Here is a 27,865-nt window from a genome sequence, read left to right as displayed (position 1 = left end):
CGAGGACCAAGTTTGGGAACCACTGACCTAGATGTTGTACACACCTTTAAGTTAAGGGAGAATAGAAATTCAGCATGTTTCCTATTAGTCTAAAGCACAGGTTCTCAAACTCGTTCCTCAGGACCCCGCACAGTGCATGTTTTGCAGATCTCCTCACAGAATCGGAAGTGAAATAATTAGCTCCACCTGTGGACCTTTTAAAATGTGTCTGTGAGTAATTAATACACCTGTGCATTTGCTGGGTTACCTGCAAAACATGCACTGTGTGGGGTCCTGAGGACCGAGTTTGAGAACCCCTGGTCTAAAGAGTGTACCCTCCTGAAATGACTTTGGGATGATGCATAAAAATGTAATACAAGCACTTTTTATTCTCACAGAATTAAAAGATCTTTGCTTTCTTTTGTCTGGTTTTATGTGTTTTTCTGCAATTTGAATAGCATACCTAACAATTTGTTTTTGTGTTTATTTCCTATCTTTCTTTGTCTTTCTATTTTCCAGGTAGAAAAAAAATCCGGAAAGCACCACAATGTCTGCCTAGCGCTCTTCTTAAGCTGAATACATTGTGATTTCCAGTAATAGAGACAGTATTTCTGAAGGCTGTCTACATTAATGAAAAGAGCAATGTAGTCAGCTTAACTGAATCATCTGTGTTGCTAATTGAGATATGCTATATCCACATTGTTGGACAGTCACCTACTAAGAGTAGTTATTTGTTAAGTACTTCTTGTGTAGTCTTTTAGTCTTTAGTTGTGCTAACTTAGTATTAAGTATGGAGCAGTGTGAGTTTGTAGCCCCTCCCCCTGACGAACATGGAAGCAAAGAGATGGAATTCACACCTGCTTGTCCCCCACCTCTGCCGCCAAATGAAGAGCCTCCACCACCTCCCCTGCAAACGTCCAGTGACGCAGAGGTAATGGACGTTGGCTCTGGTGGTGATGGACAGTCACAAACCCCAGCTGGGGACCTGCAGCTAAACTACGGAGCACAGCTACTCACTAAAGGGTCGTCTTCATACAAGAGTCATCTTTCAGTGGTAGATCCATTACTATGTGACCAAAGTCCCAGAACAGCTCGCCATGCACCAACAGTTAAGAGGTTTACTCCCGATCTCAAATTGCTTAAAGATGTTAAAATTAGTGTAAGTTTTACAGAGAGTTGCAGGAGCAAAGATAGAAAGGTTTTGTACACTGGAGCAGGGTCAGAGGCTCAGACAGCCATAGATAGCAATAAAATTGTCAATGGAGAGTTGCATGTTTGTCCTTTTGCTGATAGTAGCAATGGTAATATTGTGGGTAATAATGAAATTGCAAATAAAAGAAATGAGGAGGCGGAAACTGATCAGGAAAAGAAAGTGGAATATGCTGTTCTCGATGATCTGGAGGATTTCACTGAGAATGTGATGGATATAGACGAGGACGGATCAGAGTTTGCATCGGAATCTGTTCCTCGGAGTGATAAGATTGATGAGGAATCCCTGATGTACAACTATGAGGTACGTACGTTTGTATAGGCTGACAAAACATTTCATCCCCTACTAATAATTCTAAGCATGCCATCTTTACAGACTGCCTTTATAATGAATTGTCACGCTTTTTCATGCATCCTAACCGCTTGTCTGATCTGTGTAATGTATATTACTAATTGTTTATTTGTATTGTGTTGTCACTGCATATTGTAGACCTGTTTTTGCCATCCTCTCTAGCTCCAGATTGGAGGTACATGCTTGTGCTGAATGTAAAGGGGAATTTACCTCTCCCACCTATCGGTAGAGAGGGCTTGCCTGATAGTTTATTTTGCAGGATGACTTTGATAATGATGTGGATGCACTGCTGGAGGAAAGTCTTCATACACCCAAGAAGAGAAAACTGGAAGAAACATATGACCATGAAAGTGACCACCCTTCTGATGGAGACACCAGTGTGCAACCCATAATAACCAAAATAAAAACAGTATTAAAAAGTAAGGGAAGTTTTGCTCTTTGTGTACCAGTGTTGTATGTGTGCTATGGCTGCAAAAATACTTAAGTGTGTTAATGCATAGAATAGTGGCTCAGCCCTGTCCTTGACCAAAACTAATCAAATGTGTAATATGTAAGATATAGCTAAAATTAATTATATATTTCAGTTTAATTTGACATTAAGACATGAAGTAATAACCAGAATATAAGTTAATTATTTCAATGATGTGTTAAATAGATATTTGCTACATGTGGGGATCTTATTTTTTTTATATTTTTTATTCTATGAAGGTCGTGGTCGCCCTCCTACAGAACCCTTACCTGATGGTTGGATAATGACATTTCATAACTCCGGCATTCCTGTTTATTTACATAGAGAAACAAGAGTGGTCACCTGGTCCAGGCCTTACTTCTTGGGAACTGGAAGCATAAGAGTACGTACCCAAGGAGACTGTGTGCTGCTTGCCTGCACCTCTCACTGTGTCACTTGTGTTAAATGGCAAAACACATTTGCTTTTCTCCCTAAGTGCACCTTCTTCACTGAATGCTTTCTGGGCTTGAAAAATAAGTTCACAGCCAATTACTTTTAACAGGGTTTTCACGTTATTTATGATCGTGGGGTGTTTGGGTTTTTTTTTAGATTTATTTTTGTAAATGTGCAGCTGTTTGTTTTTTAAGTGCATATGCCTCCTGAAGGCAATGGGTGACTCTGCTAATGCTTTAGCCTAAAGGTGCATACACAGTAGGCAATATTTTAGACAATATCGCTAATTTCTCCGGCAGGGTCCACAGGATGGGATATGATGGAGCGACAGCGGATTGGCACCAAACGATCACAAGCTTTCAGTCCTCCCAGGATCCAACGGGCCCGTCCATATATCCCCGCCCACTGGCTCAGACAAATCCAGTTTTTTGTTTGGTGCGGCAGAAGCCGGACCATGGTCAGAAGGCTGCTGTTCTTGGCAGCCGTAAGCTTTCTTATTTTATTTTTATAGTATTACTATGGTTTTGAGCGATCTTTCTTAACAGCGTCTTATACGCATATTGGAAAGAGTTGCTCCAACAACTCTCCGCCGGGTCGCAACAATGCTTACCCATGTGTACAGTGCTGTCTCGACGGGCGTCTGTGTCTGATATACTAGCAGGTCCAGCAGACGTTACCAGGCTGTGACCGGAGCACGGGGAGAGGGTAAGGCATCGGTTCCACGTAGTCTGGGAATACAGACACAGCCGCACTGTATTGGGAGGAGACTACCAAACAGTAGCTGACGCGCTGCCACCACGGGTGCTCCAGCGCTAGGCCTTAGGTATCATAAGGCACCAGGATTAGTATGCGGCTGCGATCCCTAGGGTTGATGTCAGTGGTGGGGAGTTAGACGCTCTCCTGGTCACCCCCCCCCCCCCCTCAGTTCATGACCAGTTTCCGTGAGTCTCCCGCCATGAACTGTTGCCTCACTTCCGTCTCAGACGCTACCACGAAGGGTCTTGGTCGCAGCATAGGCTGCTGCGTCTGTGTTCACTAAACGCTACTGCGAGGAGACCCGGACGTAGTACAGGCGTCTGTACGACCAGTGCGTCTGTGTCCACTTAGAGTTCCCGGAGCGGCAGTGTACACTAGTAGCGTCTGGATTCACTCAGCGTTCGCTAACGTATTGATCGATCTTGGAAGTGATGTGAGTCTCCCTGTATCCCACTCTACTGAGTACGGCACTAAATTTCTATCTACTTTGTCAGTATGAATAGTTAAGTTTAAGTGCCTATTGCATATGAGTGTACATTACTGTGGTTTTCTTCGCATTGCGTCTGAATACTCTTAAGATCTGTATAAAACAGAATTCAGTAATATGTACTCCTACATACTTTACAATGTGTAGTTGATTATGTGCTCATATGATTAATATATAACATGTGACTGACTGCTAGTTTGATTGCTGACTTTATATATGTTTGTCAGTTGCTTCTTCTGGTCCTCAATGCTGGTGCATGGGTAGGGTCAGATTGATATCACTTTAGAAGGTTAAAGTGATTACAGTCACAAATTGTATAGTACAGTTAAAGTGCTATATCATGTCTAAGAGCGGCAAAGGTAACGAGGGTACACTCATAGTAACACCAACACTCATATCTTGTTTGTTTTGCAAAACTGTATTATCCTCTCAGGATCTGGTACAGGATGGTTTGTGCAAATTGTTTTGCGTTTCAGCAGATTACAAGGCAGATCCCTGTTCAACGTCAGGTACAGATAGATCCACCTTGGGCGATGTTTGCACAGACCTTGTCCAGTGTAGCTGAACGGGTAATTCCTACAGCTTCGCTATTAGCAATGGGGTACACTAATAACCCATACATGCAGCGCTCTACCTACGGCATACCATTTCCCTCACCAGCTTCTCCAAAGAGACAAGCTGAAAAACCAAGTGTAAGTAAACTTCACAGGTTACACAGGATGATTCATCGGATAATGAAAGCTCTATATACTCTACCTCGGCATACGAAGAACAGGTAGAAGGTCTCAGCTCAGTGGATATAGCTGAGTTAATTAGAGCAATAAAAGCCATTCTATCCTTAAAGGATTCAGCAGAGTCTGTGTTAAAAGCCAGGCAGCTGTATTTAAATGGCCCAAAGTAGGTAGGACTGAGTTTCCGGGGTCAGAGCAGCTAATGAAAATCGTGGCTATAGAATTCCCAAAAAATGTGATTCCAATTATCCTTTTCCAGCTGGGGACTGTTTAAAATGGGAAATCGCTCCCAAAGTAGATACGCATGTAATTCGATTAGTGCGAAAATCTATATTGCCTTTGCCATCAACGTCATTGGATGGTGTCACGGATAGAAGAGTGGATGGTTTTCTGAAAACCATATTTTCTCTGTCTGGGGCAGTCATAAGGCCAGCCACGGCTTCAGCTTGAATGGCAAAAGCAGTTGCTGCCTGGAGAGAGGTACTGGAAGACGGTCTTTCAGCACCTTCAAGGGAGCAAGAATCCTATATAGCTCATATAAAACAGGCTGCAATATTCTTGGAAGAAGCAGCTTAGATATGGGTACTATCGCCTCCAGGGCATCCGCTTCAACAATAGCTGCTCGCAGAGCAGTTTGGTTACGTACATGGAAAGCTGATTCAGAATCTAAGAAGGTTCTGGAATCTTTGCCTTTTACGGGAAGTATTCTGTTTGGTAAAGAATTGACAGATATTCTGGAGTCAGAAGCAGACTCCAAAAAGGTAAAATTTCCTTTCACATATAACCCCAAACGTAGGGGTCCCGCTTTTCGGCCCTTTGGGTCACAAGGAAAAGGTTATCGTAAGCAGCCCCAATATAATAAATTTGGTAAGGCGAAAAAGCAATGGGCTACCAGAACGCCAGCATCCAAACTAAAGAATAAGCCATCAGCCTGATGGTGCGTGCCTCCTCCTGGGGGACCCCATGGTAGGGGGCCGACTTCTTCAGTTTGCACAGATATGGCAGCAGTCTACAACAGATGCCTGGGTGCAAGAAGTGGTATCTCTAGGTTATGTTTTTTCCTTCAAGAAGCAACCTCCTCGAAAGTTCTTCTGTACCAGCCCGTCTCGGGTAGAGATGAAGGGCAGGGCTTAACAAGAAGCAGTTCAGAAATTGCTTCAGTCAGGAGTAATCATTCCAGTACCCCCTGCACAATGGGGACAGGAGTTTTACGCCAACCTGTTTTGGGTTCAGAAGCAAAATGGGTAATTCCGGCCAATTCTCAATCTCAAAATGCTGAACAAATACATTTGGGTCCCACGGTTTCACATGGAGATGTTATGCTCCATAAGTTTGGCCATGGAACCAGGGGATTATATGGTATCCCTGGATATTCAGGATGCTTACCTACATGTTCCTATAGCACTGTCCCATCAGTGATATATCAGGTTTGCTATCCTCCAGCAGCATTTTCAGTTCCAGGCATTACTGTTTGGGTTTGCTACGGCACCCAGAGTATTTACCAAAATCATGGTGGTTATGGCAGCTTATCTTCGCAAGCAGGGGATATGACTTTCTCCATACCTCGACGACCTGTTAATTCTAGCACAATCACAGGAATTGCTCTTGGACCATCTCCAACAGACAATAACATGTCTGCAGAGGCACGGATGGCTCATAAATTGGGCAAAATTGTCTCTAGTTCCGTCAGCGGATGAGTCTTGGGGGCTGTACTGGATATAAGTCTGCAGAATATATTTTTACCTCTGGACAAGATAGCCAAGGTACAGTCAAGGACTCCGTAGTTGTTACACAGTCAAACAATATCAATCCACGCAGCGATGCGACTGATGGGTTTGATGGTGTCAACATTCGACATTGTGGAGTATGCACAGTTCCACTCAAGACATCTGCAGCATCTGATTCTGGCCAGATGGAATGGAATACATCAGACAATAAAGAAACAGACTATGGTACTTTCACACAAGGTAAGAAAGTCATTAGCCTGGCGGCTACAAACCTCCCATCTAGACAAAGGGAGACCCTTTTGGATATCAGATTGGGAGATCCTGACAACAGATGCCAGTCTTCTGGGCTGGGGAGCAGTGTCCGGAAGAGTGTCCCTGGAACTGGAACCATAATGGACCACAGAAGAAAGTCGCCTGCCAATAAATCTGTTAGAACTTTGCACCATATACATGGCACTGATTCAGGCAACGGACACTCTTCAAGGAAGACCAGTCCAGATCCGCTCGGACAATGTAACGGCGGTGGCATACCTCAACCATCATGGAAGAACGCGCAGTCAAACAGCAATGAAGGAGGGGTAAGTCACATACTAAAATGGGCAGAACTCCATCTTCCAGCATTGTCCGCAGTATTCGTCGCGGGAGTCCTAAATTGGGAAGCGGACTTTCTCAGTTGACACGCCTTTCAGGCAAGCAAATTGGCTCTACACCCGGAAGTCTTTCAGACTCTAGTAGACAAGTGGTGTTTGCCAGAGATAGTTGTTCAGACGGGACACCATGAGATCTAAGTACCCTTATACGGGTCAAGAACAAAGGATCCCGGAGCGATCTTTGGGGGACGCTCTGTCAGTGAAATGGGACTTTCATCTGGCGCATGTTTCCTCCGATCATCCTACTATCCAGGGTGGTGAGGAAGATAAAAGAAGCAAAAGGTGCCGTGATTCTAATAGCTCCGGCTTGGCCCAGAAGGCATTGGTACACAGATCTGCAGACAATGTCGATGGATGCTCCACTTCTGCTTCCTCAACGTCCAGATCTACTAATGCAGGGTCCTTGTTATCACAGGCATCTGGATCGACTATCGTTGATGGCGTGGCTCTTGAAACCTCTATCCTGAAGTCAAGAGGATTCTCGCAGGTAATTCAAACAATGCTCAGAGCAAAGAAACCCTCCTCAGCTCGCATTTATCACTGAATATGGCAGGCCTATACTCCTTGGTGCAGTGGAAGAAATATGGACTTGAAATCTTTCCAAATTTCTAGGTCTTAGATTTCCTTCAGGCGGGAATGGATAAAGTTTTGAAGGTGGTTTCCTTGAGAGTACAAGTATCAGCATTGACTGTATGGTTCCAAAAGAAAATTGCCAATTTACAGGATGTGCGTACTTTCTTCCAGGGAATGCTGCGCATTTAACCTCCATTTGTTACTCCTACAGTGCCTTGGGACTTAAATTTGGTCCTGAAAGCCCTTCAAGTTGCTCCATTTGAACCACTTAATAAAGTGTATCTTAAATGGTTGACAGCTAAAGTTCTCTTTCTACGGACTATGGCATCAGCTAGAAGAGTGTCCGATTTAGTAGCGCTGTCATATCGTTCTCCTATTACGATTAAATATATATATTTTTTTTTTAATACAGATAAAGCAGTTCTTAGAACTAGGTCTGGGTATCTTCCTAAGGTTTATGTCTAAATACCAACCTTAAAGAAGAAATTGTAGTCCCGGCTTTTCAGGTATCGGGACTTTCAGCGGGAGATGCGTCGCTGGACGTAGTCCGGGCATTAATGATCTACTTGGATTGTACCAGTGCCATCAGAAAAACAGATTCTCTCTTCAGTCTCTCGATTTCACAAGAGAGGATGGCCTGCTACTAAACAGACGCTGGCAAGATGGCTTCGAATGACTATCTCAGAAGCATATTCTCGAGCTGATCTCCCTCTTCCAGCTAATGTCTCTGCTCACTCTACTCGTAAGGTAGGTCCTTCATGGGCAGCATAAAATGGTGCTTCAGCAGAACAGATATATGCAAGGCATGCACATGGTCTTCCATTAACGCATTCATTAGACCTAATGCCTTGGATACTTTTGCCTCATGACGCTGAATTCGGGCGCAAGGTTCTCCTGTCCAGTCAGGGGTGTCCCCTCCACTAAATTGTTTTGGGAAAGAGTAAAGAGTATGTGGCGTAACTGGGTATGGAGTACGACGTGCTCTCCTAGCTCCCCAGCCTAAGTTATCCTGAATGTATCCTGCTGCCCCTGTGTGAATGCCTAATTGGCCCTGTACGGCTGTTTGAACGACTGCTGACCGTTCTGGGCTTTGTTCTGGTGTGATCCTGTGCCCTGTCTCCCTGCAGTGGGCATTTGAAAGCGACGTACTGATCCCGAACTGCATGCGTCCGGCGCCATCTTGGAGAGTGTTGCCCGGGACCTGTGCCCTTCTTTTACCGCCTAGCCGGCCTGACTTATCCCGCCGCTTCTTCTGCTCTGTGACCTGGCCCCTCTCCCTGCTGGACCTGGCCCCTCTCCCTGCTGATACAAACAAAGTGGAAGAAATCCTACCGCGCCCTCTGGATTGCTGCAATGGGTCTGTAGAAGGAGATGTCACACAATCTCCAATAGAATAGAAGCAAGAAAAAGATATTCTACTACCTTAATGCGCTATCCAACACAATACATTACATAGGATAAAGGTGGAATAATATACAAAAAGACTAAGATGTCATAAATGGTAGATCAAGAGGTATTCCCAAAAAAGATATTTCTACAGTCCTGGTATGTATATAGTTCGATATGATGAGATATCAAGTGGAATATTCTTGAAAGCAGAAAAGGGGGAGGTTTTCACTGGGTACACACCGTACTCGCGTAGATGCAGGCTGTTCAAGGCTCATAAAGGTTTCTTTCTCAAGTTGAGATTTTTATTTAATGGATGTACTTGGGATGGGACCTCTTCATATCAGTGTTTGATTTCCCATATGGACCCGGAAATATAAACAGTGGAGATACTGATAGTGTAGTAAGTTTCAGCCAATGTCATGAAAATCAGTTATAATAACTGTAGACTAGGGGACAAATGGAGGATTCTCAAACGTACCCAACTTACATAGGTGCGTATTTGGATCCCCACATAAAGGTATCTTTTAACAGGTCAATAAGGCAGACAGAGCATGAAGAATATCTCTTAATAGAGCGTACCCGACTCACGTGTAGGAAGAATGAATGACGCTCATAAAGGTATCTTTCAGTTGTTTCTCCTTAGTGGATGGTTGATGATCCCAAGCCGGTGGGATGTCTTTCACTGGTGGTCCCCTCCTGATTAATTCGTGGCGTCCTGCTGCTCCACTCAGGGACAGATATGGGGGAAGAGATATTCTTCATGCTCTTTCTGTCTGCCTTATTGACCTGTTAAAAGATACCTTTATGTGGGGATCCAAATACGCACCTATGTAAGTTGGGTACGTTTGAGAATCCTCCATTTGTCCCCTAGTCTCCAGTTATTATCATAACTGATTTTCATGACATTGGCTGAAACTTACTACACTATCAGTATCTCCACTGTTTATATTTCCGGGTCCATATGGGAAATCGAACACTGATATGAAGAGGTCCCATCCCAAGGACATCCATTAAATAAAAATCTCAACTTGAGAAAGAAACCTTTATGAGCCTTGAACAGCCTGCATCTACGTGAGTACGGTGTGTACCCCGTGAAAACCTCCCCCTTTTCTGCTTTCAAGAATATTCCACTTGATATCTCATATCGAACTATATACATACCAGGACTGTAGAAATATCTTTTTTGGGAATACCTCTTGATCTACCATTTATGACATCTTAGTCTTTTTGTATATTATTCCACCTTTATCCTATGTAATGTATTGTGTTGGATAGCACATTAAGGTAGTAGAATATCTTTTTCTTCCCTCTCCCTGCTGGACCGCTTGCCGCGGCTGTGCTGGCTGCGGGGAACCGCCGGCGCCATCTTGCAGTTGGCGGGGCGCGCGGACGGAGCTCTGCCACCCGCTCCTGACTGACCTGGGCTTGATCTGAAGCTGCCTGTACACCGGCCGGAGGGACCCGCCGCTGTGTGTGCCCTGAACACTGGCCCCCCTGAGTGCTGGACCACTGACTGTGCTGTCCATGGTAATTTGCCGGGCGCCATCTTGTGGTTGGCGGCAAGCGCGGCTCTGCTCCTGCCCGCACCTCTCCTGCTGCTGGACCTGGCTGGATGCTTAACCCTGCACTGCCTGGAAGCACAGTATTGTGTGCCTGAGAGTCCTTGTGGTGGGGAGAAAATCCACAGTATCACTGCACTGTCCCCTGGGAAAATATTGGAGGTGCTGGAGTGCTGTGGGGTGGTGAGTGCTGGTGATCCCCCTTCCTCCCTCATCTTTTCTCCCCCCCCCTGTACTCCTGTGCTGCTTACCTCGCTGCTACGACTTAACACAATTTTCCCACGAGGCACCGCCACACCTGTGCCTCTCTTTTCTACTTGTCCAGAAATTTATAACATAACCCTCGCTTATTTGGTCCTGATTTGTAAACCTGATGGTCAGCAACCGGCGTGCCTCTGCTGCGGCCTGCTTAGCGCAATTCTCTCACGTGGATCGGACACCTGCTCCCTCTGTGTCCTCTTCGCCATCGTCTGCCACTTCCTCCACCTCCTCTCCCAACATGGCGGAGGTTGCTGAGGTTACCATGTCTCAACTTTTGCAAGCCATTACAGTTTCTTGCGAAACGGCTCGCGGATAGAGTGGCGGAAGTGCATATCGATATCTCACTTATACGTCAAGATATGCAGAAACTCAGGGACAGAGTTGGGGAGACTGAGAACCGCATTTCTTCGTTGGAAGACTCCTGCACCCCTATACCTGCCCGTCTCTCTTCTCTGGAAACAGAGATGTCTACGTGCAAGCTTAAATTGACGGATATTGATGGACGCCTCAGACTAAATAATGTTCGCTTTGTGGGCCTTCCTGAAAAGGCGGAGGGGTCTCAGCCAGAACAATTTCTGGAATCCTGGTTATTATCCACATTCGGCAAAGACTCGTTCACCCCGCAGTTTGCTGTTGAGAGGGCCCATCGGGTTCCTACCCGTCCCCTCCCGCCGGGCGCACAACCCAGGACCTTTATTGCGAAGATTCTTCATTACAAGTACAGGGATACTATTTTACGGCTCGCTAGGATTAAAGGCCCGCTGGAGCATTGCGGTCAGAGGGTGTGGCTGTGTTTCAGGACTTTTCTGCTGAGGTCCAGAAATCCCGTTCCCAATTTACACAGGTTAAGCAGCAGCTTTGTGCTCTTCAACTTCAATACTCTATGCTGTATCCTGCGCGACTTTGGGTGGTGTCTGGCAATCGCACACATTTCTTTGATACTCCGAGAGAAGCATCTGCCTGGATTGATCTGCAGCCTCAACATCGTGCTGCTCCGCCCTGAGGGACTTTATAAATAAAAGTCCCTCAGGGCGGAGCAGCAAGATGTTGAGGCTGCAGATCAATCCAAGCAGATGCTTCTCTCGGAGTATCAAAGAAATGTGTGCGATTGTACGTACGTGTGTGTGTGTAATATATATATATATATATATATATATATATATATATATATATATATATATATATATATATAAATATAAACAATATGTCTCCTGTTCATGTTACCTTTTTCTGGCAATTATATTCTGTTATTTGAATGTTGGATTTTTATAGGAAAGCCTTTTGTCAGGGCCGGTGACTATTTGGTATTGGCATATTATTATTATTTTTTCTGACGTTAGGCTGGGGACTTCATGTCCTCAAGGCTATGGGGTTTAGCTGCCCCACAGATAGTTAATTTAAAAAAAAAATTCTTGGTTCTCTTCTAGAATCAATATAATGTTTGGGGATAGGTGTACCTATGTTTGGGTCGGTATGCGGGGAGGGGGTGGTTGGGTTTTGTTGTTTTTCTTACTGTTTTTTGTATTTTTATATGTGGGGGGTTTTTTGTGCTGCTTTGCTCTGACAGTGCTGAATTATAATTATTTTATTCCTGTGTGGGGGGTGGTTGGTGCCGTGCTCAGGTGCCGCTGGCTTACTGTTGTCATACTGAATGTTATGTCTCATACTATGGTAAATGTTTTCTCATGGAACGTTAGGGGCCTTAATGATAAGGTTAAATGTTCCCTAGTTTTAAAATATAGTAAATCTCATAATCCTGGTTTGGTCTGTCTTATTCAGACGCATCTTATTGGTAGTAGAGTTCTTTCCCTCAAGAAACCTTGGGTGGGGTGGGTGTTTCACTCCACTTTCCATTATAATTCTAGGGGTGTTTCAATGTTGATTCATAAAAACTTGAACTTTGTACTAAAGTCCAAATTGACCCACTAGGGTGCTGTGTTCTTAGCCGGCACAATACACGGTTCCGCATTTGTGTTACTGGTCATATATATTCCTCCTCCTTATAACTGTGGAATTTTGGTAAAGGCCTGTGCCTTCATGCGGGAATTTCCTCACGCCCCAGTTATATGTATCGGTGATTTTAATGCTGTTTTAGATGAGGTTGTTGATAGGGGGAGGCTTGCTGCCCAGCATGTGGCTCCTAGACCCACTGCTTTTGCCCGTTTGATTTCTGAGTTTGGACTTGTAGATGTCTGGCGCTTGCGCAACCCCACTGTCAGTTGTTTTTCCTGCTTCTCCGGCTCATATGGAGTGTTTTCCCTTATTGATATGGCACTGCTTACACGTTCCCTACTTCCATGTGTATCTTCAGTGAGATACTTATCACGTGGGATTTCCGATCATTCCCCTATATTGTTGTCTATATGTTTTGATATACCCAGGGGGGCATCATTCTGGAAGTTTAATCCTTTTTGGTTGACCCAGATGGGTGCAGCCTCTGAACTAATTGTGCTTTGGGAGGAGTGTTTTGCTAATAACCCTGTTTGTGATAGTGCCTTGTTGGTATGGGATGCTTATAAGGCTTTTCTACGTGGTTCATTAATATCCAGAGTTGCCCAGCTGAAGATTTCTAGCAGAAAATCTGAGGGAGAGTTGGAGAGGAGGAGTGCGGAGCTTGAACGGATCTATTTGCGTAGTGGCCTCGCCGCGGATCGGGTGGAATGGCTGATTGTTCATAAGCAGTTGATGGACCTACTCTTGGATAAATCGAAGAGGAGTTTACTTTTCCGTGCTCATGATTTTTATACTCAGGGAGATCGCTCTGGAAAGTTTCTGGCCTACTTGGCAAGGCAGTAGATGCCCTCCGCCACTGTGCATAGTATCACGAGTGTGTCTGGTGTTGTGTACACGGACACCCCTTCTATAGCTTCTAGTTTTTACTCACATTTTTCAGAGGTTTACAGATCCAGGGTGCAGTATAAATACTCAACATTGTCCGATTATTTTGATAAGATAGATGTTCCTTCTCTGTCCCGAGTCCCGACAATTCTTGGATACACCCATTACGCTGGAGGAAGTTAAAAATGCTATTAGGTCCTTTCCTTGTAATAAGGCAACGGGGGTGGATGGTCTCCCTATTGAACTGTACAAAACCCATTTGGATTATTTTGCCCCCAAACTCCTGTTCATTTTTTAATTGTTCTTGCGGGGTGGCACTCCCCCCCCCATCTATGGCGCACATTAATTCGAACTTTGCCTTCTCGTTGGAGGGTCTCGGCTTCATACTCCTCCCTCCTCTCCTCTGGATTGGATGGGCTTTCCACCCTCAGAGCTAAACTAAATGGATACAAGATTTGGGTGAAATTGATGAGGAGGAATGGAAGCATATCCTGGCTTCCCCGCGTGCGGCCTCGGCGAGTGCTAGATTCCAGCAGATACCGCTATATTTCTCATACGTCCTAGAGGATGCTGGGGTCACCATTAGAACCTTGGGGTATAGATGGGATCCGCAGGAGACATGGGCACTTTAAGACTTTTCAAGGGTGTGAACTGGCTCCTCCCTCTATGCCTCTCCTCCAGACTCCAGTTTTAGAATTGTGCCCAGGCAGACTGGAATCACTCTGAGGACCTCTACTGAGTTTCTCTGAAAAAAGACTTATGTTAGGTTTTTTATTTTCAGGGAGAACTGCTGGCAACAGTCTCCCTGCTTTGTGGGACTAAGGGGAGAGAAGTATGACCTACTTCCAGTGAGTTCAAAGGCTCTGCTTCTGGCTACAGGACACCATTAGCTCCTGAGGGTTTGATCGCTAGGTACGCCTAGATGCTCGCTCCCAGAGCCGGCCGTCACGCCCTTACAGAGCCAGAAGTCAGAAGACAGGTGAGTAGAAGATGATCAAGAAGACTTCAGTGACTGCTTTCTGAGGTACCGCACAGCGATCGCACGCTGTGCGCCATGCTCCCACAAACACAGCAGCACTACAGGGCGCAGGGGGGGGGGGGGGGGGGCAGCAGAAAAGCCTCAAAATAAACTGGCAAGAGGGGACATAAATGGCTAGGCACTGTCCTAACCCCGCCAGTATAAATATATTTTTCAAAAAAGCGGGACTGAAGCGCCCCATTAAGGGGACGGAGCTTCGTCCACACAGCTCAGCGCCATTTTCCTCTACACAGGCTGCAGAGACGCTGGTCCTTCCTCATACTTCTGAATAAGTATCGGGGTGCAAAACGGAGGGGGGGCACAGAAATATTGGTGCAATATATATTTAATATAAAGCGCTGCAGGTCTGGGGCATTCTTTAGTGTTTCAGAACCGCTGGTTAAGTGCTGGGTTGTGAGCTGGCAAACTCCCTCTGTGTCTCTCTGACAGACTTTACTGTGGGTCTGTCCCCTATATACCCGGTGTGTCTGTGGGTGTTTGGTGAACGAGTGTTGACATGTCTGAGGCTGAAAGCTCTTCCCAGGAGGAGGCTGTATTAGGGACACAGATGGCTGCTGGGGTGACCCTGTTGGCACCGCCGACACCTGATTGGGTAAATGTGTTGAACGCCTTGAATGCTAATGTGGCTCTTATTAGTAAGAGGCTAGATAAGTCTGAGTCACAGACACAGGCATGGAAGAAATCTGTGGAAGATAATAAGATTTTACTTACCGGTAAATCTATTTCTCGTAGTCCGTAGAGGATGCTGGGGACTCCGTAAGGACCATGGGGATAGACGGGCTCCGCAGGAGACATGGGCACTCCAAGAAAGAATTTAGTTCCTGGTGTGCACTGGCTCCACCCTCTATGCCCCTCCTCCAGACCTCCGTTAGAGAAACTGCCCAGAGGAGATGGACAGTACAAGGAAAGGATTTTGTTAATCCAAGGGCAAGATTCATACCAGCCACACCAATCACACCGTATAACTTGTGATAACTACCCAGTTAACAGTATGAAAACAACATATCAGTGCAAGACCGATGTAACTATAACGTAACCCTTATTGAAGCAATAATTATATACAAGTATTGCAGAAGAAGTCCGCACTTGGGACGGGCGCCCAGCATCCACTACGGACTACGAGAAATAGATTTACCGGTAAGTAAAATCTTATTTTCTTTAACGTCCTAGAGGATGCTGGGGACTCCGTAAGGACCATGGGGATTATACCAAAGCTCCCAAATGGGCGGGAGAGTGCGGATGACTCTGCAGCACCGATTGAGCAAACATGAGGTCCTCCTCAGCCAGGGTATCAAACCTATAGAATTTTGCAAAAGTGTTTGAACCCGACCAAGTAGCAGCTCGACACAGCTGTAGTGCCGAGACCCCACGGGCAGCCGCCCAAGAAGAGCCCACCTTCCTAGTGGAATGGGCCTTGACCGATTTTGGTAACGGCAATCCAGCCGTAGAATGCGCTTGCTGAATCGTGTTACAAATCCAGCGAGCAATAGTTTGGTTTGAAGCAGGGGCACCAATCTTGTTGGATGCATACAGGACAAACAGCGCTTCAGTTTTCCTGACTCTAGCCGTTCTGGCCACGTAAATTTTCAAAGCCCTGACCACATCAAGTAACTCGGAATCCTCCAAGTCACGTGTAGCCACAGGCACCACAATAGGTTGGTTCATATGAAAAGATGATACCACTTTCTGCAGAAATTGTGAACGGGTCCGCAATTCTGCTCTATCCATATGGAAAACCAGATAGGGGCTTTTATGTGACAAAGCCGCTAATTCTGACACACGTCTAGCCGAAGCCAAGGCTAATAACATGACCACCTTCCACGTGAGATATTTTAACTCCGCCGTTTTGAGTGGTTCAAACCAGTGTGATTTTAGGAAGCTTAACACCACGTTAAGATCCCAAGGTGCCACCGGAGGCACAAAAGGAGGCTGAATACGCAGCACTCCTTTTACAAACGTCTGAACTTCTGGTAGAGAAGCCAACTCTTTTTGAAAGAAAATGGATAGGGCCGAAATCTGAACCTTAATGGAGCCTAAGTTTTAGGACCAAATTCACTCCAGTTTGTAGAAAGTGAAGGAAACTGCCCAGATGGAATTCTTCCATAGGAGCATTCCTGGCCTCACACCAAGAAACATATTTTCGCCATATACGGTGATAATGTTAAGATGTCACGTCCTTCCTAGCCTTTATCAGCGTAGGAATGACCTCATCCGGAATGCCTTTTTCCGCTAGGATCCGTCGTTCAACCGCCATGCCGTCAAACGCAGCCGCGGTAAGTCTTGGAACAGACATGGGCCCTGTTGCAACAGGTCCTGCCTTAGAGGAAGAGGCCACGGATTTTCTGTAAGCATTTCCTGCAGATCCGGATACCAGATCCTTCGTGGCCAATCTGGAACAATGAGGATTGTTCTCACTCCTCCTTTTTCTTATTATTCTTAACCCTTGGGTATGAGAGGAAGAGGAGGAAATACATAGACTGACTGGAACACCCACGGTGTCACTAGGGCGTCTACCGCTACTGCCTGAGGGTCTCTTGACCAGGCGCAATAACTCTGCAGCTTTTTGCTGAGGCGGAACGCCATCCTGTCTGTCTGTGGCAGTCCCCACCGAACTGCAATCTGTGCGAAGACTTCCTGATGAAGTCTCCACTCTCCAGAACGTATGTCTGGTGAGGAAGTCTGCTTCCCAGTTGTTCACTTCCGGAATGAACACTGTTGACAGTGCTCTTACATAATTCTCCGCCCAGCGAAGAATTCTGGTGGCTTTCGCCATCGCCACTCTACTCCTTGTGCCGCCTTGGCGGTTTACATGAGCTACTGCGGTGACGTTGTCTGACTGGATCAGAACCGGTTGGTCGCGAAGAAAGGTCTCTGCTTGACGTAGGGCGTTGTATATGGCCCTTAGTTCCATTATGTTGCTGTGAAGACAAGTCTCTTGACTTGACCAAAGACCTTGGAAATTTCTTCCCTGTGTGACTGCTCCCCAGCCTCGGAGGCTCGCGTCCGTGATCACCAGGATCTAGTCCTGAGTGCCGAATCTGTGGCCCTCTAGAAGGTGAGCACTCTGCAGCCACCACAGGAGAGATGCCCTGGGGGATAGGGTGATCAAGTGATGAATCTGTAGATGTGACCCGGACCACTTGTCCAGTAGGTCCCATTGGAAAGTCCTCGCATGGAACCTGCTGAAGGGAATGTTTTTCCCAGGACTCGAGTGCAGTGATGCACTGACACCTGTCTTGGTTTCAATAGGTCCCTGACTAGAGTCATGAGTTCCTGGGCCTTCTCTATCTGAAGGAAAACCCATTTCTGGTCTGTATCCAGAATCATACCCAAGAAGGGCAGACGAGTTATAGAAACCAACTGTGACCTCGGGAAATTGAGAATCCAGCCGTGTTGCTGTGACACCTTCAGCGAAAGTGACACTCTGTTCAACAACTGCTCTTTTGATCTCGCCCTTATTAGGAGATCGTCCAAGTATGGGACAACTGTGACTCCTTGCTTGTGTAGGAGCACCATTATTTCCGCCAATTACCCTGAAATTGGTCATGACAATCCTGTACCGCAATTGTCATTTACGCCTGATGGGGTGGATAAATGGGAACATGAAGGTATGAAGCCTTTATGTTTAGCTACACCATCAAATCCCCCCTTCCAAGCTGGCGAAGATTGCTCTGGGCGATTCCACTTTAAATTTGAACCTTTTCCCGTATAGGTTCAGAGATTTTAATTTTAAAAATAGGTCTGACCGAATCGTACGGTTTCGGGACTACAGCCAAGGTTGAGTCATATCGCCTTCCTTGTTGCAGGAGGGGAACCTTGAGCACCACCTGTTGCAGAAACAATGTGTGAATTGTATTTAATATTATCTCCCTTCCTGGGGGAGAAGCCGGTAGGTCCGATAAGGAAAACAGTCGAGGAGGCACCTTTCGAATTCCAGCTTGTAACCCTGAGAATTTTTTTTTTATTGCCCCGGGAACCACCTGTGAGTGAACTCAGATGTGGCTGAAGAGTCGAAGACGTGCTCCCACTGGGGCGGACTCCCTTAGCGGAGCTCCAGCGTCATGCGTTGGATGTAGTAGAGGCCGGGGAGGACTTCTGTTCCTGGGAACTAGCTGTGCCCTGTACCCTTACCTCTGGTAAGAAAGGACGCTCCTCGTACTTTCTTGTTATTCTGCGACCGAAAGGACTGCATTTGATAATGTCGTGCTTTCTTAGGCTGTGAGGGAATATAAGGCAAAAGATCAGAATTACCAGCTATAGCTGTGGAGACCAGGTCCGAGAGCCCTTCTCCACACAATTCCTCAGCCTTGTAAGGTAAACCTTCCATATGCCTCTTTTAGTCGGCATCACCTGTCTATTGCATGTTCCACAGGACACGTGTAGCAGAAATCGACATAGCGTTGACTCAAGAACCCAGTAGACTAATGTCTCTTTGGGCATGTTTTATATATATATATATATATATATATATATATATATATATGACCGCATCATATATATATATATATATATATATATATACTAGGGTCAATACCATGGTATCCTTATCTAGGGTTTCAATCTCCGCTGATAAGGTATCTGTCCACGCTGCTACAGCGCTATAAACCCATGCCGACACAATCGCCGGTCTGAGTAGTGTACCAGAATGTGTGTAAATAGACTTCAAAGTACTTTTACTGCAAGCTATCTGCAGGATCCCTGAGGATAGCTGTTAAGTCAGCGCTACCTTTTGGGTAAACGTGACAAAGCTTTGTCCACCCTAGGGGAAGATTCCCATCGTATCCTGGCCCTAGTAGGGAAAGGACTCTCCCTGAGAATTATTTTTGGGAAGCTGCAGCTTCTTGTCTGGAGATTCCTGCTCTTTTTCTTCATGAGAGGAGGGAAATTTACCTCCGCTTTCTTCCCCTTAAACATGTGTACCCTCGTGTCAGGGACAGATGAGTCATCAGTGATATGCAAAACATCTTTTATTCCAATAATCATATATTGAATACTTTTCTGCCAGTTTTGGCTGTAACTTTGCATTATCGTAGTCGACCCTGGAGTCAGACTCCGTGTCGATATCAGTGTCTATTATTTTGGATAGTGAGCTTTGTGAGACTCTGAAGGTCTCTGTGACATAGGGACAGACCTGTGTAGATTCACTGTCTGTTCTCTAATCTTTTGTGCAATAAATTTACCTCAGCACTTTATTTCACATATCCAATCAGTTGTCGGCGTTGTCGACTGAGACACCACTCACACACACATTTGCTCCATCTCCTCCTTAGGAGAGCCTTTTACCTCAGACATGTCGACACACACGTACCGACACACCGCACACTCAGGGAATGCTCATCTGAAGACAATTCCCCCACAAGGCCCTTTGGAGAGACAGAGAGAGAGTATGCCAGCACACACCCCAGCGCTATACGACCCAGGAAAAAACAAAGCAATTTAATGTTTACCCAGTAGCGCTATTATCTGCGCCGAATTATGTGCCCCCCCTCTTCTTTAAAACCCTCTCTTCTACCGTTGTATAAGCAGGGGAGAGTCCGGGGAGCTTCCTCTCAGCGGTGCTGTGGAGAAAAACATGGCGCTGGTGAGTGCTGAGGGAGAAGCCCCGCCCCCTCGACGGCGTGCTTCTGTCCCGCTAAAAGTGTAAAATTGGCGGGGGCTCATGCATATATACAGTGTCCAGCTGTATATATGCTCCTTTTGCCAAGTAAGAGGTTTATATTGCTGCCCAGGGCGCCCCCCCTGCGCCCTGCACCCTTACAGTGACCGGAGTATGTGAGGTGTGTGGGAGCAATGGCGCACAGCTGCAGTGCTGTGCGTTACCTCAGTGAAGATCATGAAGTCTTCTGCCGCCTCTGAAGTCTTCTTTTCTTTTCATACTCACCCGGCTTCTATCTTCCGGCTCTGCGAGGGGGACGGCAGGGCGCTGCTCCGGGACGGACGGTGAGGGTGAGATCCTGCGTACCAATCCCTCTGGAGCTAATGGTGTCCAGTAGCCTAAGAAGCAGGACCTAGCTTCAGAGAGTAGGGCTGCTTCTCTCCCCTCAGTCCCACGATGCAGGGAGTCTGTTGCCAGCAGAGCTCCCTGAAAATAAAAAACCTAACAAAATACTTTCTATCAGTAAACTCAGGAGAGCTCACTGAAAAGCACCCAGCTCGTCTGGGCACAGTATCAAACTGAAGTCTGGAGGAGGGGCATAGAGGGAGGAGCCAGTGCACACCAGGAACTAAATTCTTTCTTGGAGTGCCCATGTCTCCTGCGGAGCCCGTCTATCCCCATGGTCCTTACGGAGTCCTTAGCATCCTCTAGGACGTTAGAGAAATGTTATTCCAAAGTCTGTCCCCTCAGGGTCACAAAAACGTACGTTGGCCCAGTTGGCAGACACTGATACCGACACGGACACTGATTCCAGTGTCGACTATAGCGATTCCAGGTTAGACCCAACATTGGCAAAAAGCATTCAGTACATGATTGTGGCAGTTAAAGATGTGTTACATATCACTGAGGACCCAGCTATCCCTGATAAAAGGGTCTGTATGTATAAAGAAAGGAAACCTGAGATAACGTTTCCTCCCTCTCATGAACTGAACACGCTATTTGAAAAAGTTTGGGAAGGTCCTGACAAAGTTTCAGATTCCCAAAAGAATTATGGCAGTTTGTTCGTTTCCCTCGACGGATAGGGAAAAGTAGGAGTCACCCCCCCCCCCCCCCCCCCCCCCCACTGTGGACAAGGCCATGTCTCGTTTCCCTCAAAAGGTGGCTCTCCCATCACCTGACACGGCGGCCCTTAAGGATCCTGCGGATCGTAAACAAGAAACTAAGTTGAAGTCCATTTATGTGACTACGGGTACACTACTCCGACCTGTCATTGCGTCTGCGTGGGTAAGTAGTGCTATCGAAAAGTGGGGCGATAACTTGTCATCTGATATAGATACCCTAGATAGGGATAGCATCCTCTTGACGCTGGGTTATATCAAGGACGCTGCAGCATACTTTAAGGAAGCTGCGAGAGATATTGTTTTTTTGGGGTCAAAGGCCAATGCCATGGCTGTCTCAGCTAGGCGTGCGTTGTGGATTCACCAATGGAATGCTGATGCTGACTCCAAGAAAAGTATGGAATCTCTACCATATAAAGGTAAGGCCTTATTTGGAGATGGCCTTGATGATTTGGTGTCTACGGCTACCGCGGGTAAGTCATCCTTTTTACCTTATGTTCCTCCACAACAAAAGAAAACTCACCATTATCAGATGCAGTCCTTTCGGCCCAATAAATTCAGAAAGGGCCGAGGTGCTTCCTTCCTTGCTACTAGAGGAAGGGGAAGAGGTAAACTGTTTCCAGCCTTGCCAGGCTCCCAGGAGCAGAAGTCCTCCCAGGCTTCTGCCAATTCCACCGCATGACGTTGGGGCTCCTATGCGGGAGTCCGCACCGGTGGGGGCCCGTCTCAAACTCTTCAGTCAGTTTTGGGTTCGTTCGAACCTAGACCCTTGGATTTTACAAATAGTATCCCAAGGGTACAAGCTGGAGTTTCAAGACGTCCCCCCTCGATTTTTCAAATCGGCCTTACCTGCTTTTCTTCCGGACAGGGAGGTAATTTGCGTGACGCAATACAAAAATTGTGTCAAAATCAAGTTATCAAGGTTCCCCAGTCACAACAGGAGAAGGTTTTTATTTGAGCCTGTTTGTGGTCCCGAAGCTGGACGGCTCGGTCAGACCAATCCTAAACCTGAAATCCCTGAATTTCTACCTAAAGAGATTCAAATTCAAGATAGTCTCTCCGAGCAGTGATCTCCAGCCTGGAGGAAGGGGATTTTATGGTGTCGGTGGACATAAATGATGCCTACTTACATGTTCCCATTTATCCACCGTATCAGGCTTTCCTGAGATTTGCAATTCAGGCTGGTCACACAGAACTACAGAGTCTTCCTGTGGAAAAGGCTCTGGAACGTCAGAGTCTGGTCAAACAAATTCTGAAACCACCAAGAGTGTCAATCCATCAATGCATTTGGTTGCTGGGGAAGATGGTTGCGGCCTACGAGGCCATTCAGTTTGGCAGGTTCCATGCCAGAGTGTTCCAGTGGGACCTGTTGGACATGTGGTCCGGGTCCTCATCTACACATGCACCAGAGGATAATCCTGTCTTCCAAAACGAGGGTTTCACTCATGTGGTGGCTGCACAGCTCACTTCCTAGAGGGGCGCAGGTTCGGGATACAGGACTGGATCCTAGTGACCACGGATGCAAGCCTCCGAGGCTGGGGGGGCAGTCACAATGGGAGAAAACTTCCAAGGTAGATGGTCAAGTCAGGAAACTTGTCTCCACATAAATGTTCTGGAGCTAAGGGCCATTTACAATGGCCTCCTACAAGCGGAACATCTTCTTCGAGATCTGCCTGTACTGATCCAGTCGGACAATGTAACAGCAGTAGCGTACATAAACCGTCAGGGCGTAACGAAAAGCAGAGCGGCGATGGCAGAAGCCACAAGGATTTTCCGCTGGGCGGAAAAGTATACAAGCGCTCTTTTAGCAATCTTCATTCCAGGAGTGGACAACTGGGAAGCAGACTTCGTCAGCAGACACGATCTCCATCCAGGAGAGTGGGGTCAACACCAAGAAGTCTTCGCAGAGGTGACAGGTTGTTGGGGAACTCCTCAAGTAGACATGATGGCTTCTCGTCTCAACAAAAAGCTTCAGAGATATTGTTCCAGGTCAAGGGACCCTCAAGCGATTGCAGTGGATGCTCTCGTGACACAGTGGGTGTTTCAGTTAATGTATGTATTCCCTCCAGTTCCTCTTATTCCAAAAGTTTTAAAGATCATAAGAACAAAGATCCAAGCGATCCTCAATGTTCCAGACTGGCCAAGGAGGGCTTGGTATCCAGATCTTCAGGACTTACTCATCGGAGATCCCTGGCCTCTTCCTCTGCGCGAGGACCTGTTACAGCAGGGGCCGTGCGTGTATCAGGACTCACCGCGGCTACGTTTGACAGCGTGGCAGTTGAACGCAAAATCCTAGCCCGTAAGGGTATTCCCAGTTAAGTCATTCCCACACTTATTCAGGCCAGAAAAGGGGTAACGTCTAAACCTTACCACCGTATTTGGAGAAAATGTGTCTTGGTGTGAATCCAAGAAGGCTCCTACGGACGATTTCTCCATTTTCTATAAGCAGGTGTGGATGCGGGCTTAAAATTGGGCTCAATCAAGGTTCAGATTTCAGCCTTATCGATTTTCTTTCAGAAACAATTGGCCTCCCTTCCAGAAGTTCAGACTTTCATGAAGGGCGTATTGCACATCCAACCTCCAGTGGCACCATGGGATCTTAATGTGGTGTTGCAATTCCTTCAATCACATTGGTTTGAACCTTTACGGAAGGTGGAGTTGAAATTCCTCACTTGGAAAGTGGTCATCCTGTTGGCCTTGGCATCTGCAAGGCAGGTGTCTGAGTTGGCGGCCTTGTCTCACAAGAGCCCTTATTTGATCTTCCATGAAGATAGAGCTGAATTGAGGACACGTCAGCAATTTTTACTGAAGGTGGTTTCCTCTTTCCACATAAACCAATCTATCGTGGTACCTGTGGCTACTGACGCCTTCGTTGAGTCAAAATCTCTGGATGTGGTCAGAGCTTTGAAGATTTATGTCGCCAGAACGGCTCAGATCAGGAAAACAGAAGCTCTGTTTGTCCTGTATGCTCCCAACAAGGTTGGGTGTCCTGCTTCCAAGCAGACCATTGCGCGCTGGATCTGTAACACGATTCAAAAGGCCCATTCCACGGCCGGATTGCCATTACCGGAATCAGCGAAGGCCCATTCCGCTAGGAAGGCGGGCTCATCCTGGGTGCCTGCCCGGGGGGTCTCTGCATTGCAACTTTGCCGAGCAGCTACTTGGTCGGGGTGAAACACTTTTGCAAAGTTATACAAGTTTGACACCTTGGCCAATCGGTGCTGCAGAGTCGTCTGCACTCTCCCGCCCGTTCTAGAGCTTTGGTATAACCCCATGGTTCTAATGGTTACCCCAGCATCCTCTAGGACGTATGAGAAAATAGGATTTTAATACCTACCGGTAAATCCTTTTCTCTTAGTCCGTAGAGGATGCTGGGCGCCCGTCCCAGAGCGTACTGTATCTGCAGTTAATAGTTATGGTTACACACCTGTTGTGTTTTGTTTCTTGTCAGCCTGTTGCTGCAATTGTTCATGCCGTTGGCCTGTGTTCTGTTGAATGCCATGTTCTGCGGCATGGTTGAGGTGTGAGCTGGTATGAATCTCACCTTAATTTCTCTAACGTCCTAGAGGATGCTGGGGACTCCGTAAGGACCATGGGGATAGACGGGCTCCGCAGGAGACATGGGCACTTTAGGAAAGACTTTAGGTCTGGGTGTGTACTGGCTCCTCCCTCTATGCCCCTCCTCTAGACCTGAGTTTTGATACTGTGCCCAAAGGAGATGGGTGCACTTCAGGGAGCTCTCCTGAGCTTCCTGACAGAAAGTATATTTGTCAGGTTTTTTATTTTCAGGGAGCCTGCTGGCAACAGACTCCCTGCATCGAGGGACTGAGGGGGGAGAAGCAGACCTACTTCTGTGAGTTTCAAGGCTCTGCTTCTTAGGCTACTGGACACCATTAGCTCCAGAGGGATTGGTACGCAGGTCTCACCCTCGCCGTCCGTCCCAGAGCCGCGCCGCCGTCCCCCTCGCAGAGCCGGAAGATAGAAGCCGCATGAGTATGAAAAGAAAAGAAGACTTCAGAGGCGGCAGAAGACCTCATGATCTTCACTGAGGTAACGCACAGCAGTAAAGCTGTGCGCCATTGCTCCCATACACCTCACACACGGCAGTCACTGTAAGGGCGCAGGGGGGGCGCCCTGGGCAGCATATAGACCTCTTTTTTGGCACAAATAAGTATATATACAGCTGGGCACTGTATGTATATATGTGTGTGTGTGTGTGTGTGTGTGTGTATATATATATATATATATATATATATATATATGTGTGTATATGTATGTGTATATATATGTATATATATATATGTGTGTGTGTGTGTGTGTGTATATATATATATATATATATATATATATATATATACCCCGCCAAATTTCGATGTTTTAAGCGGAACAGAAGCCCGCCGCCGAGGGGGCGGGGCTTCTCCCTCAGCACTCACCAGCGCCATTTTTCTCCACAGCACCGCTGAGAGGAAGCTCCCTGGACTCTCCCCTGCTTATACCACGGTAGACAGAGGGTTTTAAAGAAGAGGGGGGGGGGGGCACAAAATTAGGCGCATATTGTATATTTAAACAGCGCTATCTGGGTAAACATAAAATTGTGTTTTTTTTCCTGGGTCATATAGCGCTGGGGTGTGTGCTGGCATACTCTGTCTCTCCAAAGGGCCTCGTGGGGAAACTGTCTTCAGATAAGAGGTTCCCTGTGTGTGTGGTGTGTCTGTACGCGTGTGTCGTCATGTCTGAGGTAGAAGGCTCACCTAGGGAGGAGGGGGAGCGTATGAATGTGAGGTCTCCGTCGGCGGTGCCGACACCTGACTGGATGGATATGTGGAATGTTTTAAGTGCTAGTGTAAACTTATTGCACAAGAGGTTAGACAAAGCTGAAGCTAAGGAACAGTCAGGGAGTGAACCCACGTCTGTCCCTATGTCGCCGGGACCTTCAGGGTCTCAGAAGCACCCACTATCCCAAATAGCAGACACTGATACCGACATGGATTCGGACTCCAGTGTCTACTACGATGATGCAAAGTTACAGCCAAAAGTGGCTAAATGTATTCGATATATGATTATTGCAATAAAAGAAGTGTTGCATATCACAGAGGAACCCCCTGTCTCTGACACAAGGGTACACATGTATAAGGGAAAGAAGCCTGAGGTAACTTTTCCCTCCTCACATGAGTTGAACGAATTATGTGAAAAAGCGTGGGAATCTCCAGACAAAAAACTGCAGATTCCCAAAAGAATTCTTATGGCGTATCCTTTCCCGCCAACGGACAGGATACGGGGGGAATCCTCCCCTAAGGTGGACAAAGCGTTGACACGCTTGTCAAAAAAGATAGCGCTGCCATCACAAGATACGGCTACCCTCAAGGATCCTGCTGACCGCAAGCAGGAGATTACCTTGAAATCCATTTACACACATTCTGGTACATTACTCAGACCGGCAATTGCGTCGGCCTGGGTTTGTAGCGCGGTAGCAGCATGGACAGATTTCTTATCGGCGGAGAGTGAGACCCTAGATAAGGATACCATTTTATTGACCCTAGGCCATCTAAAGGATGCTGTCTTATATATGAGAGATGCTCAAAGAGACATTAGTTTACTGGGTTCCAGAATAAACGCTATGTCAATCTCTGCTAGCCGAGTCCTCTGGACCCGGCAGTGGACTGGTGATGCCGACTCAAAAAGACATATGGAGGTTTTACCTTACAAGGGTGAGGAATTGTTTGGGGAAGGTCTCTCGGACCTGGTCTCCACAGCTACGGCAGGTAAATCGAATTTTTTGCCTTATGTTCCCTCACAACCTAAGAAAGCGCCACATTATCAAATGCAGTCCTTTCGTTCAAATAAAAGCAAAAGAGTGCGTGGATCGTCCTTTCTTGCCAGAGGTAAGGGCAGAGGTAAAAAGCTGCACAGCTAGTTCCCAGGAACAGAAATCCTCCCCGGCCTCTGCAAAATTCACAGCATGACGCTGGGGCTCCGCTGAGGGAGTCCGCCCCAGTGGGGGCACGTCTTCGACTTTTCAGCCACATCTGGGTTCACTCACAGGTGGATCACTGGGCAATAGAAATTGTTTCTCGGGGATACAAGCTGGAATTCGAAGAGGTGCCTCCTCGCCGGTTTTTCAAATCGACTCTACCAACTTCTCCCCTAGAAAGGGAGATAGTGTTAAATGCTATTCACAAATTGTGTCTTCAACAAGTGGTGGTCGAAGTTCCCCTGCTTCAGAGAGGGAAGGGATACTACTCCACCCTGTTTGTAGTTCTGAAACCGGACGGTTCGGTCAGACCCATATTGAATTTAAAATCCCTGAACCTATACTTAAAACGGTTCAAGTTCAAGATGGAATCGCTCAGAGCGGTCATCGCCAGCCTGGAAGGGGGGGATTTTATGGTATCCCTGGACATAAAGGATGCATACCTTCATGTTCCCATATATCCACCTCATCAGGCGTACCTGAGATTTGCGGTACAGGATTGTCATTACCAATTTCAGACGTTGCCGTTTGGGCTTTCCACGGCTCCGAGGATTTTCACCAAGGTAATGGCGGAAATGATGGTGCTCCTTTTGCAAGCAGGGTGTCACAATTATCCCGTACTTGGACGATCTCCTCATAAAAGCGAGATCAAGAGAGAAGTTACTGAACAGCGTGTCACTTTCATTGAAGGTGTTACAGCAACACGGCTGGATTCTCAATATCCCGAAG

The 27,865-nt window shown here is 46.7% G+C and overlaps 1 protein-coding gene across 2 annotated transcripts in view; it reads left to right on the top strand.

Moving 5' to 3' along the window:
• Window positions 1–27,865, top strand: part of DGCR8 (DGCR8 microprocessor complex subunit) — a 158,750-nt gene that overhangs the window by 32,577 nt on the left and 98,308 nt on the right. For both annotated transcript variants that reach the window (XM_063964722.1, XM_063964723.1), the window contains 3 exons: window positions 499–1,492; window positions 1,800–1,959; window positions 2,249–2,391. In XM_063964722.1, the coding sequence (XP_063820792.1) occupies window positions 770–1,492; window positions 1,800–1,959; window positions 2,249–2,391 (1,026 nt within the window). In that variant the 5' untranslated portion in view covers window positions 499–769. The remainder of the gene's footprint in view (window positions 1–498; window positions 1,493–1,799; window positions 1,960–2,248; window positions 2,392–27,865) is intronic.

This window comes from Pseudophryne corroboree, chromosome 1 (assembly GCF_028390025.1).
Source record: "Pseudophryne corroboree isolate aPseCor3 chromosome 1, aPseCor3.hap2, whole genome shotgun sequence".
NCBI classification, from domain to species: Eukaryota; Metazoa; Chordata; class Amphibia; order Anura; family Myobatrachidae; genus Pseudophryne; species Pseudophryne corroboree.
Note: the sequence above shows the minus strand (reverse complement) of the source record. Positions and strands in the feature narration are given on the sequence as shown.